This window comes from Thunnus thynnus, chromosome 17, assembly GCF_963924715.1.
Source record: "Thunnus thynnus chromosome 17, fThuThy2.1, whole genome shotgun sequence".
Classification (NCBI taxonomy): domain Eukaryota; kingdom Metazoa; phylum Chordata; class Actinopteri; order Scombriformes; family Scombridae; genus Thunnus; species Thunnus thynnus.
Window position 1 is genome coordinate 1,759,919 of NC_089533.1, and position 19,657 is coordinate 1,779,575.

The 19,657-nt window shown below is 40.0% G+C and overlaps 1 protein-coding gene across 7 annotated transcripts in view; it reads left to right on the plus strand.

Annotated features, from left to right (window-relative positions):
• The first annotated feature begins 389 nt into the window (after positions 1–389).
• si:ch73-366l1.5 (FILIA-N KH-like domain-containing protein) overlaps positions 390–19,657 on the plus strand; it is a 33,689-nt gene continuing 14,421 nt past the window's right edge. For 2 of the 7 annotated variants that reach the window (XR_010932167.1, XM_067616414.1), the window contains exons 1-2: positions 392–785; positions 16,529–17,102. Coding sequence is in view for 5 of the 7 variants with exons in the window: in XM_067616414.1 (XP_067472515.1) it covers positions 510–785; positions 16,529–17,102 (850 nt within the window). In the remaining 2 variants the exon portion in view is untranslated. Of the gene's footprint in view, positions 786–16,528; positions 17,103–19,657 lie in introns of all 7 variants that reach the window. The other 5 variants (XM_067616412.1, XM_067616413.1, XR_010932168.1 and 2 more) reach the window with 5 other exon arrangements.

Here is a 19,657-nt window from a genome sequence, read left to right on the forward strand (position 1 = left end):
GGCGTTCCATGTACGCTGTTCCTGCCTTCATCTTACACCCTGCTATTATGTGCTGAACTGTCTCAGGAGCATCTTTGCACAGCCTGCACCTGGGGTCCTGTCTGGTGTGGTAGATCCCCGCCTCCATTGATCTTGTACTGAGTGCCTGTTCTTGTGCACCCAAAAAATTATATATATATATATATATATATATATATATATATATATATATATATATATAATTTTTGTAAATATATATGTTTACATATGTGTTTTGTTGTTTGTTTATTCTGACAGCTCACAAACACTACAGGTATTTTATTTTGTATGCTCTATACAACTGCTCTATTGTGGAAGCAGACCGGATGTTCAGCGGCGGTTGTTTCCGGTGATGTGTGGCCGTTATGTTGTATTGAGAGGCAGGACGCGGCTCAGTGTGTGTATGACTGCAGGCTGATAGACACACACTGTCCTCACACACTGAACTCCTGATAAATAACTTTATTAAGACTTATTAACTGTCCTCCATCATGGATCTGGACCCAACCGTCATCCTTCCCGCCATCCTCTTCACGGTCGTTGCCATTTATTTCGCCTCGTCGCTCCTCAACAAGAAGCCCGGCGCCTCCTCCTCCTCGGCCGGGAACAAGAAGCCCAAAGTGGGATACGGAGATGACGTCCCTCCGTCCAGAGCTCTGGGAGAACCGCTCCGACACGAGCCTGAAGCCTCCCCGCGCTCCGAGCCACCTGCTCCGGCTGTGGAGGACATCGGAGCCGCTGAGACGATCCAGGATGCAGAAGTTAAGGTAAAATTGTTTTTTTTTAATGAATGAATTGATTGGTTTATAAAATATCCAATAATGTCATGGATACCCATCATACATCGCCAAAGCTTTTCAGTGTGTATTTTGCCAAATAACAAATTTTTATTAGGGATCTCTAATTTTTTAACTAAAATAAGATTCATACACAAGGAAATGTTAAGAAATTTAAAAAATATATAGTAAAACGACATAAAACTAGGATTTTTATAAATATAAATGTAGAACAAAGGGTGTTTTTGTATTACAAATTAATTTAAATTCCTTATTTCGTCTGAATAGCACTCAAAAAATTAAATATATTGAATTATTGAACTAACAATGACATTAAAAAAGGGCAAAAAACAACTCAATCCTCACGTGTGCTTTAACCAGCAAATATTAGCGTTTTCTAATTTAAAAAAGCCTGAAAGCAGTTAGTTAAACAAATTAGTGATAATTATCCTGTTAATCTGACCAATCAATCTTTTCACAAACTACAGACAACAGAAAGATGTGCCAGGTATTGTCATGATTGAAGTCTGGTGGACATTTTCACTATTTTCTAAATAATCAATACAAAAAGTGATCCAAACATTAATCAATAATGAAAATAGTCATTAGTTACAGCCCCTAGATATGATGACCTATGAGTTCATATTATGTTGTCAATCATCATCAGACATTACTTCTGCTTAATGAGTTTAAAGAAGAGCTGCAACGATTAGTCGATTAATTGATTAGTTGCCAACTATTAAATGAATTGGCAACTATTTTGATAATCGATTTATCATTTTGAGTCATTTTTTAAAGAAAAAAATACCCAAATTCTCTGATTCCAGCTTCTAAAATGTGAATATTTCCTGGTTTCTTTAGTCTCTATGACAGTAAACTGAAGATCTTTGAGTTGTTGAAGGTGTTTGAAGACATTTGAAGACATCACCTTGGGTTTTGGGAAACAGCGATTGACGTTTTTCTCCATTTCAGACCAAACAACTAATCGATTAATTGAGAAAAGAACCGCAAAGTGCGGATAAGATAATGAAAATAATCGTTAATAAATATCTTGTCTCAGGAGATGATCTTTGTCACAACTCTTGGATAAAAAAAATTAAGTTAGTTACAAATGCTAACATCAGTTTAACAAAATTAAATGCTCAATTATCGATATCATATCAACCTTAACAAATCATACATGAGTCTGACTTTAATATTAATTGATCTGCGGTAGATTTGGGAGTTTTGCACCCTAACTGTGGGACGCTGATGCTAGATTTGGAGGAATTGGAGCCGTGCTGCTGTTGATCCAGTCTGATCGATCATTAGAGCTGCTGGGTCACTCTGTTATCAGCTTACAGTCGTGCTCCTCTGCCCTCCTGACACTCAGGCCTGCTGCTGCTTCTCTATCCTCCCCGCTCGTTAATTGAATTTACCAGATTAGACGGTAAAGGACATTTCCTGCTATTTCTAGTTAATCTTTGCTCTTTTGTCTCACATATAGTTTCACTTTGGTTGAGGTATATATCTGCCATCTCTTCCTCCTGAGTGTTGATTTGCTTGTGCACATGGTGGCGTCTCTATATGGAAATGTGGGACAGTTTTGGGGACTGTGGAGTGAAATCATCCTGCTGGAGCATTTGAATGCCAGCTGACGTTACAGCAGCCATAAAGTCGCATGCAAATCAGGACAGCAGGACAGAAACTCCGCTGTCGGACATAGTTATCCCCCACAGGTCACGCAACATGTTGACCTCTCATTTGTTCCATCTTTTTGACCTTCTTCCATGTTGAACCGAGGCCTTTAAAAAGCCTGAGGAATGTGCCCACCGCTGCTGTAACATGCAACAGACCCACCGTCTATATTTGGTGCCAAACATGAACCCTATATTTACACCTATGTTGGCGTTCATGGTGTCACATGGCTGAAATGGACTCTGGTGCTGCAGGGAGAGGTGGCGGTGGAGGTGACGCCTTCACACCGCTTCATGTGATATTGTTTGACAACTGGGAGGTTCGCTCTGTTATTTCATCCTGCTGATTCAGGCTGTACAGACTGATCCTTCAACACTGTGTTGGGTCGGAGAGCTGTGAAAAGCTGTTTTGTTTCCTTCTGTAAAGTCACATTTCAAAGTTTTCTTTCAATGATTTTCCTCAACACAGAAACACAAAGGTCTCTTTGATAATTTAAAGGATCAGTCCGGCAGTTTTCTGTATTTCTCTTCTTGTCAACAAATCTCATGTTTGGATCCAAACCAACAATGAACTGATCCACTAACGAGTATTGTGTGTGTATCAAAGCTGATATATCTGATTCCTCTGTTGTTGTCCAGAAACTGGGTGACGTGTTCCTTCATTATGAAGAGTTTGGTCACATTAGTTTGTTTAGAAACGGCTCCAAAGACTAATAACAGCATCATGTTTTCAGTCTCCAGAGAGTAGTTCTGTGTAAGGCAGACGCTACTGAGCATGTGCAGGAACGTGGTTCTGTTTACAGCTTTGCTAGCTTGTTGTGCTACAGATCACATCCTCTGGACTTTACATTATAAATTTCTCAAAGGTTGTGATGTAGCAACAAACTACTCTCCAGAGACTGAAAACAGGATTAAAACTATTATTAGTCTTCGGAGCCGTTTCTAAACAAACTAATGTGACCAAACTCTTCATGATGAAGGAACATGTGACTCCCTGACGTGTTTTTCATAGTTTCTGGAACAACAACAGAGGTCTATGGCACAGAGGGCCGACGGCGACTGCAGCGACGAAGTGTTTCAAATTGACTGGCTTCTTCTCCATAACGGTGTTGGCCGAGGCTCATGGGTATTGTAGTGTTTATAGCCATGTGACAAAAAGACAGACAAAATGTGATTTCTCAGAAACAAAATTGAAATAATTGAAACTGACGGTCAGAACATAAACCCCTTGACTGTCATTTATTTGTCGTTATTTAAAGAAACGTGAATACAGAACTCTAAACTGACACAAGGTGCATTTGAGAATCATTTTTATGTCCACAGACTTGTACCTTCAACCAGATTCATGTTGATCTGAGAGCTCTGAATCACAGATCGACTGTGAGCCAATTAACTTTTACTTAACAGATAATATAGACGTGTGAAATAACTCCCTTCACTACTCTATCAATCCTCCTGAAGGAGTAAATATTATTACAACAGACGTGATGGCAGCATCGTTTTGGCAAATTGACAACATAACGTATGTATGACAACCTGACATGCTGCTCCGAGCCAAATATAAACCAGCACTTTACTGTTTCTTTCTCCTGTAGAAGTATCACAGACATGAATCTTGTTACTGAGCAGCTTTGCGTCCCGCCCTCCTCTCTCTGCTCTGATAACGCTGTTTACTGCTCAGCTGTTCGCAGCATCATGGTTTTACAGTTTACAGTTCTCTCTGTTGGAGATGTCACTTTATTAGGTACACCTGTACAATATGAGTCTTAAGGATCCACTCAGCAAATTTCCACCACATCTAAAGTCCAGTAAGGATGCAGACGTGACACCTTGTGTAACCGAGTCCTTAAACTTGAGCATAAGAAGGTGTGATGGCAGGTGGAGACACTGTAAATGTTCATTAGTGAGTTTTTCACTGTATTCATTGTTGATAATGTTTGATATCACGACTTCAAATGGTTCAGACTTGTGGTTCTTTGTGTTTTTGGGATAGGTTTGTTTGAAACAGCCATGTTTGGTGTCATAGTGACGTTTTGCGTTCCCGACACTGTTTTACTGCAGATAATGTTGGTTTAATATTTACTTCAAAATCCCGCAAAATTAGCCTGTATTCTTCCGCCCACTCAACCTTAAACTCACAGTTTTCACTTGTCAGGTTTCCGTCCACATGTAGCACAAATTTTAACTGAAATTTCAGAAAATCGATTTTTTTTTTTTTTAATTACAAATGAATGTTGGTGCTGATTCTCCTGTCGACTGCAGTAAAGCAGAAACAGAAGAAGACGTACTGAACAGAGCGACAGTCAGAGCTGAAATGATGGAAACATGACATCACATCCTGGTGAAGGACAAACGGCTGACATCACAGCTTCCTGCTGTTGGAAGCGTTTTGATAACGGCTCTGTGTCGGTTATACAGACGCGTTCTGAACAGGATGAAGAAGAAGAGGAAAGCTGAAAGTGAAAAACATCTGCCACCATGTTCCGTCTCTCCGGTGGGACGGAAGCTTCAGGAACGTTTAAGTCACCTGCTTCCTGTATGACATCGTTTGCTAAATTCTCCATACGTCAACTTTCACACCTCAAGTTTTTTGCGATATTTTGACTTTTTTTTTTCAAATTTTCCAGTGTTTCCACTCAGTTTTTTATGTGCAAATTGAAAAAGAGAATAAAAAAAGTTGTGGATGGATGTCAACATTTCTAAAGAAACCGTTTTACTTCTTCAACCAGAGCAACTTGTCACTCAAAAGCTGTCATGGTCAGGTTGTGGTGATCTAAAACAATCCAATACAACAGCTCTGCCATAAATTCTACATTTCTGCATCACACTGGGGAGATGTTTATGGAGATGTTTCTAATATGTGCTGGATCTCACTGATGCTCATGTGGCTGCAGCCAGGTTCCAACATCTGGAGGACATATTTTTCTACTTTTCTACTTTTGAGTGGAAACGCCACAAATAAAAAAATAAGAGTTTCTTGTTGTCTGAGGTGTAAAATTAGTTGTGTGGATAAAAAGCAAATGTAAACAGACTGAGTGAATAAATGATGACGTACATGAACCATGTGACTTGAAAACATCAGATCTGTGTGCAGCGATGATGAGGAGACTGTAACCTTCCTCACATCAATACATGAAACTAACAGAAACGTCATATTTCCATCATGTTTTCCATCGTTTGAGCTTTGACTGTCGCTCTTTTAATGATCTCGTTGTTTCTTCTTCTTCTGCAACGGTTTAACGGCACCAACTGGAGGAGTTTATCTGCTGATATTCACACACAGCGGTAGTTTTCTTTTGCTGATTTGCTCGAAATTTGGTTAAAATTTGAGCTACATTTAGATGGAAACCTGACCATTATTATTATAACAAGCCAATGCTGAAGAAACGGCTTCTGTTTTGGACTTTAACTCCACTGGAATAATCCGGTGATAAATGATCATGTTCTCCAAACTCCAAACATGAAGTTTTCCCTCCCTGTGGTGTCTTCATGTTTCTCTGCTCAGTACCTGGCTGTGGTTCATGTGGCGGCTTCCTGTGTCCAGATTTATGACCCTGCAGCCGCTCCATGTATCACTGCTGTCAGAGCCGAATCTGGCTCCCTGACATTTATGTTCTTAGCATGTTGTCCTGTTCCTTCTTCTAGAGTTACATCCACCCTGCTGCCTAAAAATGGAGCAGGAGATAAAACAGCTTTTCAAACTCAGATTTAAGTTAAACTGTTGCGTAATAGATGTGATGATGATGATGATGATTAGAGATGTGCTGTGTTAGTTTAAAATATGAAAATGAGAGAATCTGGCTTTAACATCTGCATGAATAAAAGGTAAAATATGTTGTATACTGAGCTTTCCTCTCTTGTGTTTGACTTTTGTTCTCCCTCCTCATTCTTTGAAAATTACCAACCATGTTGCTCACGGCAATGCAGCGCTCCATATATGGAAATGTGAGTGTGCACACATCATGCAGGTTTGAAGAAGCTGTTTCTGTCCCGTCCAGAGGTGGAGTCAGTTCGGACACATCATGTCTGTATGTTTCTACATCATATCATTCATACGTCATATTATCACAGAGCCGGATCAAGAGTTTCTGGGGCCCAAAGCAGCAGAGTAATCCCCCACACCTCCAAAATGTGAAGATGTACACAGCAGCAGTGTTTATGACCATAGACTGTATAAAAATATGGACGTAGTTACCGTGATGTCACCCGTTGGTTTCTGAAGAGCGGTTTTGAAGCTCAAAGTGAGCCGCTCGGGCCGTCGCCATCTTGGCAGTGCATGACGCTGCCTAACTCCCAGCCAATCAAAAATGGGCAAAGAGGCGGGCCGAATGGCTGAAACAAGCCACCTAGCGGCTGGCGGACCTGTCACTCAAAGCAGCCATGTCCTTCATTATGCATAACTTTACGGCTTAATAAAACTTAAACAGGTTAGCTATAAAAAAATGTACCCCCGTACAGTTGTCATGAAAGGAGACATTAGCTACAGAGACCAAAACCATTTATTGTACCAGGCTGTAAACATGTTTATTTCTGCTGTAAAGTTGGGCATTTTAACATGGGGGTCTATGGGGATTGACTCGTTGTGGAGCCTCAAATGGCCATTCAAGGAACTGCAGTTTTTGGCTTCATTTTTCAGCCCCGGAGGTTGTCGCTTGGTTTATGACTGTTTCTAGTCGTTTGTTATATAAAATGTCAGAAAATGTGTTTCCCAAAGCCCGAGATGACATCCCCAAATAATATGACAACGCAAAGATTTTCAGTTTACTGTCATAGAGACGAAAAAAAAACAGAAAATATTCACATTTAGGAAGCTGCAATCAGAGAGTTTGGACTTTTTTCCTCTTAAAAACAACCCGAAACGATTAACTGATTATCGAAAAAGTTGCAGAATATTTTTCTGTCGATTGATTAATTTACTTATTGTTGCAGCTCTACAACATTTCCTGTTTGGTACAGAATGTATCAGTCAAAGTAAAATGTCCAGTTTTATATACTTCCCCCTACATTGATTCATCATAATTCCCAAATATTTTTATAGTGTCCCCAAAATGTATTTGTCAAGATTTTAAACTTTAAATAGTCCCTCATCTGTCATCATTTCCATTTCATATTTTAGCGCCTCCAACATTTATTTGTCATGTCACAAAATTTCATTAAATTAAAAAACACATTAATAAATAAATAAATGTTACAGTGCCCCACAGTTTCTCATTTTTCTATTTTTTTTATGCTACCCCCAAACATTTGTTTTGATTCCCAAATGTTTTGTCATAATTTCAGTTATTTATAGAGTCACCAGAATGTGTTACGCGTCATTCTTCCCACATTAGTTTTAGTGCCTTCACATATCTTCCAGCTCAGATACAAACAGACTCAGTTGGACTGAATCCGACTGAACGGTAGTTTGTCATCGACTCGGCTGAGCTGTTTTCTCATTGGACCGACTGCCGTCTGACATACCTCTCCTGGTATTTCCCCCCCGGCCCGGCTCGGCTCCTCCACCCTCCTACACCTCTGCTTCCCAGAGCTCAGACTTTGGCCGGACATCAAACCCAGCAGAAAACAACAGCTTCATATCACAGCATCACAGTTAATTCCTCCTCTGTGGTGATTTCAGAGAAGTTGGCACCCTCATCACCACCACCACACCCTGAAATCCTGGCATTTTTTGGTCTTTTTTGGCCGTGCTGCAGTGCTGCAGTGAGTCAGGATACTGAGAGGAAGAGCATTCAAACTCACTTTTTCCTCTTAAAGGCTTCACAGCTGTTTATTAACAACCAGCGAGTAACACAGTGTTTAACAGACGACCTGAAAGGCAAAAAGAAGTCTCTGATATTTTGTGATTGCCAAACTGCTTTGATTTGCATCAAGCTGCGAACTTTAACTTTCACCAGAAAATCTGTTTTTTGTCTGGACTGTTTGTGTAAAATTCACATTATACAGAAACACATCATTTCTACAGAAACACGTTAACTTTGTAATTTCAATTGTGAAATTCTGGCTGATCGCAGAAAGACTTTGACCACTTAGATCTTCAGATAGACGTCTAGTTCTTGACTATCTTAAGTTGGACTAAATTGCCATGAATTCTTGGTAAATTAATACTTTAAGTAAAAAACATGGCTGACCAAGAAACCGCATCGAACCACTCTTCACTCAGCAGCTTCCTGGAAGAATTCAACAGTTACCAGAACATTTCACTGGGAAAATTCAGCAAAAAAAAAGTGTAACAATGGACCTTTTTCACAGCAGACATTTTGACTTGTCATAGCAGGAGAAGCCCAGTGACTGATTAATCTAGATGGAATTAATTATTGATTACACCTGTGTAAAAGGTTGATACCAAACATCTCAGACCTGTAGCAGTTAACATAGTCTCCAAAAACTCTTAACTCTTTTGTTGCTCGCTCCGCAACATTGATAAAAACCAGTTCAGTCTCTTGCACCCGACGATCAGCTGCTGTGAAGTTGCTCTTTAAGCGATGGGCTGGTGTTGGCTCGTGTTGGCTGTTGCGACAATGCTGATAAAGATATTTGTGGAAACAGGTCTGATATTTTGTGATATCCACTGATATTTACAAAAGAAGAGTTAAACCAGTAAAGGACAGAGGCGTTGTTGGAGGTTCAAGCTTTCGGTTTTACTTTACGTATTTGAGGGACGAGCAAGCAGGCAAGAAGAGCTGTCAGTTCCCAGTGGTAGAAAGTAACTAAGTACATTTACTCAAGTACTGTACTTAAGTACAATTTGAGGTACTTGTACTTTACTTGAGTATTTCCATGTGATGCTACTTTCTACATTTCAGAGGGAAATATTGTACTTTTTACTCCACTACATTTATTTGACAGCTTTAGTTACTTTTCAGATGAAGATTTGACACAATGGATAATATAACAAGCTTTTAAAATACAACACATTGTTAAAGATGAAACCAGTGGTTTCCAACCTTTTTGTCTTTTGACGTCTTACAAAAAGCAGTGTGTAGTCGGGGTCACATTTCACATGTCTATGAGTTGTTAACAGCTCCACCAAATAGTGATTTTTCCCTCGAAACTTCTCACATGCTTTCATTTCAATAAATGTTCAAATGATCCAATATTTCAGCAAAAATCAAAGATTAGAGAAAAAGTCCAAACAGTTAAAGGCGAAGTAAAATCACTGAAAAAGCTGTTTTTCTACTTCTTGGCACTAAACAACTATTTTGATGTCTTCCAGTCAGGATTTCCTCACCACAGTACTGAGACTGCTCTTGTTAAGGTCTTCAGTGACATCCACTTAAACACAAACAGTTGCACAATTCCAGTCTTAGTATCACTGGATCTTTGGATATTTTAATTGTACTTAAATGTCCTTTTATAATATTTCTTTTTTTATGTTTTATGTAAAGCACTTGCCTTGTTTTTGAAATGTGCGATTTAAAAAAAACTTGCATGCCTTCAGTGGTATTTTTCATGCAGGACTTTTACTTGTAATGGAGTATTTTTACATTGCTGGATCTGAGTGCTTCTTCCACTGCTGTCAGTTCCTCACAGAGGTGCTAAATTCTTCAGTAATCCATCACTGCTCTGTCATTTGCAGGAGCAGGTACTCATTGGTTTCCACAGTGTGTCTTTGCCATGTAACAACTTAGCATCTTCATTTTATTTGTGTAATTTAATGCACAAATGTGTGGAAAGATATCAGACTACATCACTCACAACAGTGTGCAAGAACATTTAGTTTTCCTCAAATGAAATGGACGATTTCTTATTATTTCTGACTCAGTCTTGAATCTGCTGCGATGTACAAAGTCTTGCTTGAACTTCACTGAAGTAGTTTTGACTGCTTGTTGATTTCAGGAATCAGACAGTGAAATTGGAAATATTGTTTCTTAACAAATCTCTGGTGTTTAATTATAAACAGTATTTGTGCTGTGAGGCCTCACTGAGTCTGACTGACTTTGAAGTCGACACTTTCCACCTTGTGGCTGCTGCTCTGCACGTCAGACATCTCTCCTGCACAGAACAGACAACAGTGGAAGTGTCTGCTTGTCTCTTTCATAAATGGAGGCGGCGTCAGAGAGCTGGAGTGCAGATAAGGCAGAGAGCAGAGGGAACAATGAGTCAGTGTTTGGACGGAGAAACAGGGCACAACAGCAGTCTATTCCAGTCCAGATGAGATCCCTGTATACTGCAGCATGGGAAAGTGACCAGTAAACCACTGGTATTATTCCTCAGCAAAATATCTTTAGTGTCTCATTCGTGGGAAAAACCCTGAATGAAGTGATGTTTATAGACATGAAGAACTTCAACATTACCTCAAGATTACAACTTAAAAACAAAACATATGGATTAATTATCTGCTCTGTTCTCTTCTGAAATATGGAGACCCACTATCTATATATGTTAAAGCAGTTTACATGGAGCTATAGTAAGAGATAAAAGATGTTTAAATGTCTTTCCAAAAGCACAAGAGAAAAAGTGAAAGGAATTGTTTAAACTGTGTGTCTATTTGTTCTAGTGTAGGCTGCTAATATTAGCATCTCCAGCTAACTAGGTCACTTCCTGCTTTAAGGCAGAGAGTTAGAATATATTAGCTAACTCGTTTTTTTTTTTCTAAAGTTAGATTTTAAAAAATCCCCGTGGAGGACTGGAGCATCCAGCATGTGGGAGGTGGTCCTGGACGATAGTTTCACACAACAGCAGTTTCTGAAAAATCAGTTAAATTTGGCTCTTCGTTTGGATGGATACTTGGCTACAGAGGTTATGTTAATGAGCTCGCTAGCAAGAGCTGCTTAAAGTAGCCAGTTGTAATTTCACCACCAACAATAAATCAGAAGTTGTTGTTGTTGTTTTTTTTTTTACTTCCATCTGAGATCAAAAATTACAACAGACTTCAATGGTAAATCTGTGACGGTCATCATTATAAACCTTTTAGAAGGGAAATCTTAACAGACAGACAGAAGCCGAGTTTCCGTCTAAATGTAGCTCAGATTTTAACAGAATTTCCAGAAAATGGTCAAAAGAAAATGAAGTGAATGTTTTTTTCCATCCACTGCTGTTGTGTGAATATCAGCAGATAAACTAATCCTCCAGTCAGCGCCGTTAAACCGCTGCAGTAGAAGACACAGCGAGATGACGTCATTAAAAGGGTGGCAGTCAAACGATGGAAAACAAACGATTTTGTATTTTGCTTTGATCGATACACCAACTCTTACACCTCAGACGAGCGTAAAAACTTTCGCACTGTGACGTCTCTCAGAGCACACAAACACCATAAACACATTTTTATACAGTCTATGGACTACACACAGCAGGGCACGGCCACGCTAACGATGCTAACAATGCTAAGTAGCTGCTAGCTGCCATGCAGGTTGGTAGAACGGATCAGTCGCGCCTCTTTGTATGTGCAGGTTGGTGTCAGAGTCTCTGTGTGAGACGTTTCTGATGGTAAATGTGTGTTTTTAAAACTTATTTCAGGGCCCATGAGGATGTAATTGAAACTGTTCACGCTGATTCAGTTTGAAAGAGCAACGGCCAATAGGGAAACTGCAACACAGGGCAGACGAACCAATGGTGTAACTTCATCACTCATTCAGAGTTATGGAGCTGGTTTGTGGCTGGTCCAGCCAAATTACTCAATTACTCAATTACTCAAAACAATGAATTGTTTATGGGGCAGCTGTGGCTCAGGAGGTAGAGCGGGTCGTCCACTACTCGGAAGATCGGCGGTTCGATTCCCGCCTCCCCCAGTCCACATGCTGATGGGCAAGATAATTAACCCCCAATTGCTCCTGATGGCTGTTCCATCAGCGTGTGAATGTGTGTGAATGGTTAGTTTCCTCCTCTGATGAGCAGGTTGGGACCTTGTAATGGTAGCCCCTGTACCCATTCAGTGTATGAAAGTGGTTGGAAGCCTGGAAAGGTGCTTTACAAGTACAGTCCATTTACCATTATCAAAAAAGTTTGTTAATTTAATAGTTGGCAACTAATTGATTAATCAACTAATCATTGCAGCTTTAAATTAGATGATAATGATAACCTGATCAAAAACTAAAAGTCCTAAAAACTTCTTACAGTTTCTGTAGAATAAACCTTGATGTTCTGAGGTAATGTGGGAGAAATGCTCTGAGCTCACGTGGCCTCTTCACCATCACTTCTTAAAAACACAATCTGCAGTCCAGCTGGAGCTCTTCCTCTCTTCTGTTTGCTCAGGTCGCTCACTAAACTCCGACACATGCCGAGTGATCTAATGCCCTTCCTCTGTGCCCTGTTAAAGAGCTAAAACGGCTTTTTACGAGTGAAGCGCTCAGTGTTATGTTACAGATCGGGATGTCTTTGTCAGGAAATGCTTTCAGAGGTTGTGGAGGCTTGAATGACTCCAGAGAGACAAAAACTTACTGTCCTTTAAAATGACAGTGATTCACTTAGTTTTTGTTCGATTCAGTTTGACATCTTGGGAAATACAGTTGTTTTCTGATTTAGTATCATGATCTTGACTTTAGTGTCTTGTAATCTGGATTAAATATTTTATAACATCAATTTAGTATTTCTTGTAGTGTAGTACATCTTGTTTCAAATATATCATGATCTTGACTTTTTAATCTCTTTTTAATAATCTTGATGTAGTATTTCATGATCTTGACTTTATATATCAATCTTGCTTTAATAACTCATAATCCTGATTTAGTATTTTATAATCTTGTTTTAAGTATCTCATAATTTTGACTTCTTGTCTCACAATTTTGATTTACCATAAGTATTTACATTTTTAGTCATTCCTAACTTTCTCTGGCATAATTTGCTTCCATACCTTCCTCTTACTGGACAACTGGATTTTAATAATGTTCACTGAACTTTTTGATGTTGGTGGTTGTTGAGACTCTGACGTGTCCTTATTTAAAATGTTCTGTAGTTGATCCTCTCAGGTTGCTGCTCGGTTGACTCACTCCTCAAAGCAGAAATAAAGTGTTTGTGTGGATGTAAAAGTGCCTGAGAGAATAACGTTGCACATAATGATATCATGTAGGACTTAATCATCCAACTGACATATTTGACCAGTTTAGGCCAGCAGTAAAAGCTGGGCCTTGGTTTCAGCTAAGAATACGGTTTATCATCCTGCTGACTCATAAAATGATTTAACGACCCCCGTGTTTAGTGTTGCGACCCTGAACACTTTGTTTCACCAAGTCAGGTCTTTGGCGTGGAGATTATTTTGGTGTTTCATAGCTCAGGAATTCAGAGGCAGAGGAAGGGACCAGTGTTTCCGGCTAAATGGATGCCATTCCAGTTTGAGGGTGTGGCGGAGGGCTGCTGTGGGATTTTAGAGGCCAGGCAGGCAGCAGATGGGCCAGCAGGAGTAGCTTAATACATTCAGGCCTGGAGCATTTCACTGTCTGACCTTCCATGATGCCACCAGTTGTCAACACGGTGACTCATGAGTCGCAGCGTCTGTCGGGTCGAGGCTGGTTTTGACTGATCGGATCAGACAGGACGTTCATTTCTGTATCGGTCTCTTCTCTGAAAACACTTCTATTCTTGCTTCACTTTTCTGCTGTTAGATAAGTCTTAGATAAGGTGTTTCAGCTCAACAAAGTGATATTTTGGGGAGTGCTCATAGAGAGAAAAAGAAAATATATCAAGCCCACGTTTTACTACATCGAGAGCTCAAAATGCTGTTGCGTGCACACGAGATACAATTAGTTCCCACGTTTTTGGTTAGTTCGTGTGCACGAGATAAATGTACATAAAGAGAGACGAACGTATCGACGATTCAGTCACGATCATTGCATCTCAATTGATAAAACACTGGTTAGTTTATTAGGATATCGATCACCATGTGTTCGCTATAGTAGAGCCTTATTAATAGCTAATTGGCTTCATGGGGTTACATCATGGTACATTCTGTAACATCACAGGCCTTATTATGCGAGGCATGTTTTGCGTACCCACATATTCTTATGTGCGGATGCAGTGAGGTAAAAGTGCACGAACTGTACACTGACAATTATGGAATAAACTATAAAATCAACTTTAACTTGGCATCAATTTCTTCACCATAATAAAGTCTACGTTGAAGTAGGCTATCAACAAGCAACTACGGTACCTCTTAATCCAAGTATATCCACTGTGTGGAAGGAAACGCACAACTCATTCAACAACACTTATCGCGCTATGTACCAGCTGTATCTGGTGCCCACGAATGAATCAAAATGTAGTAACAAACTGTATCTCATGTGCAACTCTCTCTCTCTCTTTGACCACGCCGGGACTCAGTAAAATATACTTGTTTCCTGAGAATATATTTAGCTGGGCTCAGCACAAACACTAGAAGTGTGAGTAAACTGCTAGTTCCTAGCTTCAAACAACCGCAGCCTAATTTACATGTTGTGTCTTGTCAGCTAACAAGCTAATCACCAATCCATCCTGTAATTACCTTTAGCTGATTTACGGTTCAAGAGCTAGAAGCTAGCTGTAAGCTACTGGGAGCTAGAGGCTAACTTATAGGATGGGTCTGTTTTAAAACAACAGTCAGAAGCCCATATGAACATTAAAGCTGTTTTTCTTGCTGTAATCATTCCTCCTGTTCATACTGACCATTAGAAGATCCCTTCATAATGACCTTACAATGGAAGTGATGGGGGACAAAATCCACAGTCCTCCTTCTGTGCAAAAATGTATTTCAAAGTTTATCTGAAGCTAATATGAAGCTTCAGCGTCCAAATGAGTCAAATCAAGTAGATATCTTTCAACGTTACAGTCTTTTTAGTGCCAAAGTCCCTCTTTTTGTTACTATACTTCCACCTGCAGCTCAACAGGGAAACACTGTCCGAGGAAACACAAAGAGGGAATTTGATGCTAAAAAGACACAAATGTAAATGTGTCAGATATCCACTTGATATGACTAACTCAGACTGCTGAAGCTGAATAGAAGCTTCACACAGACTTTTAAATGCATTGAAAGCACATTTGAAGGATCTTTTAATATCCAGTATGAACAGGAGGAATGATTACAGACACCTGACTGCTGGTTTAACACACTGGAAACACTGGGAACCTGTCCTTTAACACCTCATGGGTGAATACATCAGTTATAAGCGCTGCCTGAATCAGTGGATCGTCCCGTGTTCGGCTGTTGTAAAAGCACAGAGGTTGTTGGGAGAAACCAGATCTGCTGCTCAGATGTCGATCAGTGCAGCCTCAGCACTTCACAAAAGACACAGACAGGTGCGTCTGTACAGGCCAGCAGAGAGGTCGGTCATTGAAAAGATGGATATATATATATATATATACGTATATATGTGTGTGTGCAAGCTGTCAGGTGTCAGGGAGGACAGGTTGGTGCTCTGAAGAGGGTTTTATTTGTCTGAGTGTCAGCAGCAGGCGGCGGCTGCTCCTCAACGAGGAGCTGCAAGTGACAGCGGTCAGACAGCCGGTCAGAGGTCAGAGGTCAGCAGTCCAGTCAGCACTCAGTACAGCAGCTACGTACAGATATTATCCTTCTTATTACAGCTACAGTGATTAGTTGCCAACTATTAATTTAATCTCCAATATTTTTGATAATCAATTCTCGGGGTGGATTCAAATAAGAGCTGCACTAATTAGTCAATTAATTTATAAACAGAAAATTCATAGGAAACTGTTTTGATCAATCAGTTGTTTTCGATTAATTGTTTTAGTGGAAATGTTTCATCTCAAACATACAAACATGATTTATATACATGACAGGAAACTGAATATGTTGGGGTTTAGACTAGAGCTGCAACAATTAATCAATTAGTTGCCAACTATTTAATTAATCACCAACTATTTTAAGCATTTAATTGTTTTGCACCAGGTGGACAGAAACACGATCTGTCTCTCAAACCAGCCTCCTTGGATCCCGTTTCATCATTTCACCTAAAAGATAAAACCTGAAACAGTTTCTGTTAGTTTCAAAGGACAGTTTCTATCTCTGGACCAGCTGGTTTTAAACTCTGCAGCCGCATCGATGTTTTAACAACCAGCTGATCAAAACAGTTTGTTTAAGTTTCTGCTTTTTACTCTGAAAGTTAATTGTTTTTAAACCTTTTGTCTTCCTAGGCTGTCCCAGAACCAGCACCAGAACCAGTCCCAGAACCAGTGTCAGCACCTGAACCAGTCCCAGAGCCAGTAACCGTACCACAGACTGTACCAGAACCACCTGCAGCACTAGAACCTGTTTCAGAACCAGAACCTGTCCCACAAGAACTTATTCCAGAACCAGTTAAAGTACAAGAAGTAGCTGCAGCACCAGAACCTGTCCCAGAGCCAGTATCAGAACCAGAACCTGTCCCAGAGCCAGTACCAGAACCTGTCCCAGAGCCAGTAGCGGAACCAGAATCTGTCCCAGAGCCAGTATCAGTACCAGAACCTGTCCCAGAACCAGTATCAGTACCAGAAGCTGTTGCAGTGCCTGAGCCAGAACCTGTGACTGAGTCTGAACCGGTACCTGAAGCAGTCCTGCAGCCTGTGGCTGAACCAGAACAAGTTTCAGAACCTGCGCAGGAATCCATACCCGAGCTGATCCCTGGATCCACAGAAGACGACCTGCCGACCCCTGAACCTGTTTCTGAGGCATCACCCGAGCCTGGACCAGAACCCGAACCAGAGACCGTCCTGAACAATGGTGAGACCGGTGAGTTTTATACTTCGCTGTCTGATCGGTGTTTGTCGTGTTTGTGCAACAAAGATCAGAACCAACTTTATCGGCCGAGTCCGTTCAGACACATGAGGAACTGGACTGGCTCTCGATAAATAAAATAAAATAAAATAAATATCAATAAATAAAAACCAGCAGATAAGTTGACATATAAACATAAAGCCGCTTTATACAGACACATGGTGGAAAAAAATTAATAAAATTAAATTGATTGAAATGATTCTAAATAATTTAAGAGGTGTCGGGTAGCAGGAATTCAGACAATATTAGCATTAATTAGCAATAAATGATTGATATTAGGGCGATATGACTAACATATCACGATACAGCACACTTTCTGTAAATTCAATGAAAAGTATTTTATATAAAATGAGCACATGGAAAGACCTGTTTCTTATTATATTTGACATGAATCCTCCTGCTGACCGTGAATCTTTGCTATACGGTGTGCCGCGGGCAAAAGCTTCTTGCAATGTCTCAGTCTGGGGCTTCTTCTCAGCGCTCTGCTGTACTTTCATCTGAAGACTCTCCCCGAACTCTTTGACATGGTAAAAGAGGTTAGAGGTGTTTGAGTTTGATGAGGGGCAAAATACAGTTTTCTGGTCCATGTCAGACTTTTCATACCCAAACCACGTCCATACGACAGAAGTAGCCCCCTTTTTTTAGGTACAAGCTCCTCGTTGGACTCCTCCATGTTTGTTTATGTCGTCTTGCCTTCGTCCTTTGCCTCACAGAACGCGAAGCGTCGTCAAATGACGAAAGATATCGCCGTAAAGAGTGTGATTTGCGACACCATGATATAAAAACATAAAATGAAACGATATACGTTTTTCTATCGTCATATCACACAACCCTAGTTGATATATTGACAACAACATACATACAACATGTATTCAGGTCAAACTGTCATTGTAAACTACAGAGTAACAGTCATGCAAAATATACAGATAATAAGTTCCTTTAGGTACATACAGTGTTTTATGTACAGTATATACATGTAGATATAGACACAGCTGTTTGTATGTGTTTATTGCACAATTTGAATATAAACTGTAACATATGTGATTAGTAGACGTCTTCATCACGATTTACTGCATGTTTCAAGCTGACATCTGAGAGTCCACATTCACATTAAACACAGTTTTTGTTTGTTTGTTTGTTTGGTTTGTTTGTTGGTTTGTCAGTCAGTGGTGCTTACTGTTCTGAGGACGAGCTCAGTTCATACGAGCTGCAGTCTGTCTGTTTCTGTCGTCTTGTGTGGTTTTATCCAGATGGATTTATGTTCAAGGAGGGTTTCCTTTGTTTTACACTCAATCTAATCTCTGAATAGAAAAAAACAGCTTCTTGTAGCAGCTGTGCACAACAGATAAGTCATTTCCAGAGAAAGATAATAGAGCAGAGCTGCTAGGCTGCATACTGTATACAGTCTACACACACACACACACACACACACACACACACACACACACACGTTTTTATTGAATTACATGACAGAACATGGATGAGTTAAAATTACAGCCACTGGTTTCTCTTTAAAGCTCTGTGCATCATCATCTATCTGCTGGTGTCAAGATGCTTTCTAGGAGGTTTTTAATGCTTCATATTGCTGCTGTTTCTCAGTCCTGATCTAGTTTAAAGGTTATATTTTTTATTTTCTCTTTTATTATGTTATATTGAGTAAAGAGAGGTTGTGACAGATCTATCTGTTGCTGCCTGTCTTGGCCAGGACACGCTGGCAAAAGAGATTTTTTTTTAATCTCAGTGAGGTTTCCTGGATTAAATAAAGGTCAAATAAATGAATAAAATGAAAAAAATCTAATCAATACATTTACAGTATAATAATAAATCTGATGAGCAGAAAATCCTCCATCCATAAGATTAACTAGAGCTCAGGCAAACTGTTCTCCGTCTGCTGGGATGCCGTCTGACAGGCAGCATCTTATTTATATCTGAAACATACACTGAAACATAAACTGTATGTTAAACATGTCAGCATGACATGCATCGCTATGAATAAACTGAGTTACACCTCGACATGATGAGCAGTCTGCACCAGTTGTTTGCAAGCTGTTTTCTGTGCGTCCACCAGTGACAGGACACTAGTGTGTGTGTGTGTGTGTGTGTGTGTGTGTGTGTGTGTGTGTGTGCTGTATCAGTGGATCGGTTGGCGTGTATAGAGGTGGAGCAGCCATCTGCTTTAGAGGGATGATACAGTACTTAATCTGGAACAGTCAGTAAAGCACTTGGCTGCCCTGAACAACAGCCTGACTGACAATCTGCTTTATGTCCGTCCAACCTGTGACACAGCAGGTGTAGCAACAGGTGTGTGTGTGTGTGTGTGTGTGTGTGTGTGTGTGCGCACGTTAAGTGTTCATTGTCTAATCAATGCACCACTTATTTGTCATATCAGCCATTTGGCCAAGTTACATATTAAGTGATGATAAAGTCTAAAATCATACATGTGTTCTTATTAAACTGGTCTCCAGCATTAAAGGATATGCTAATACTTATAGCATGTTTAGCATACACCA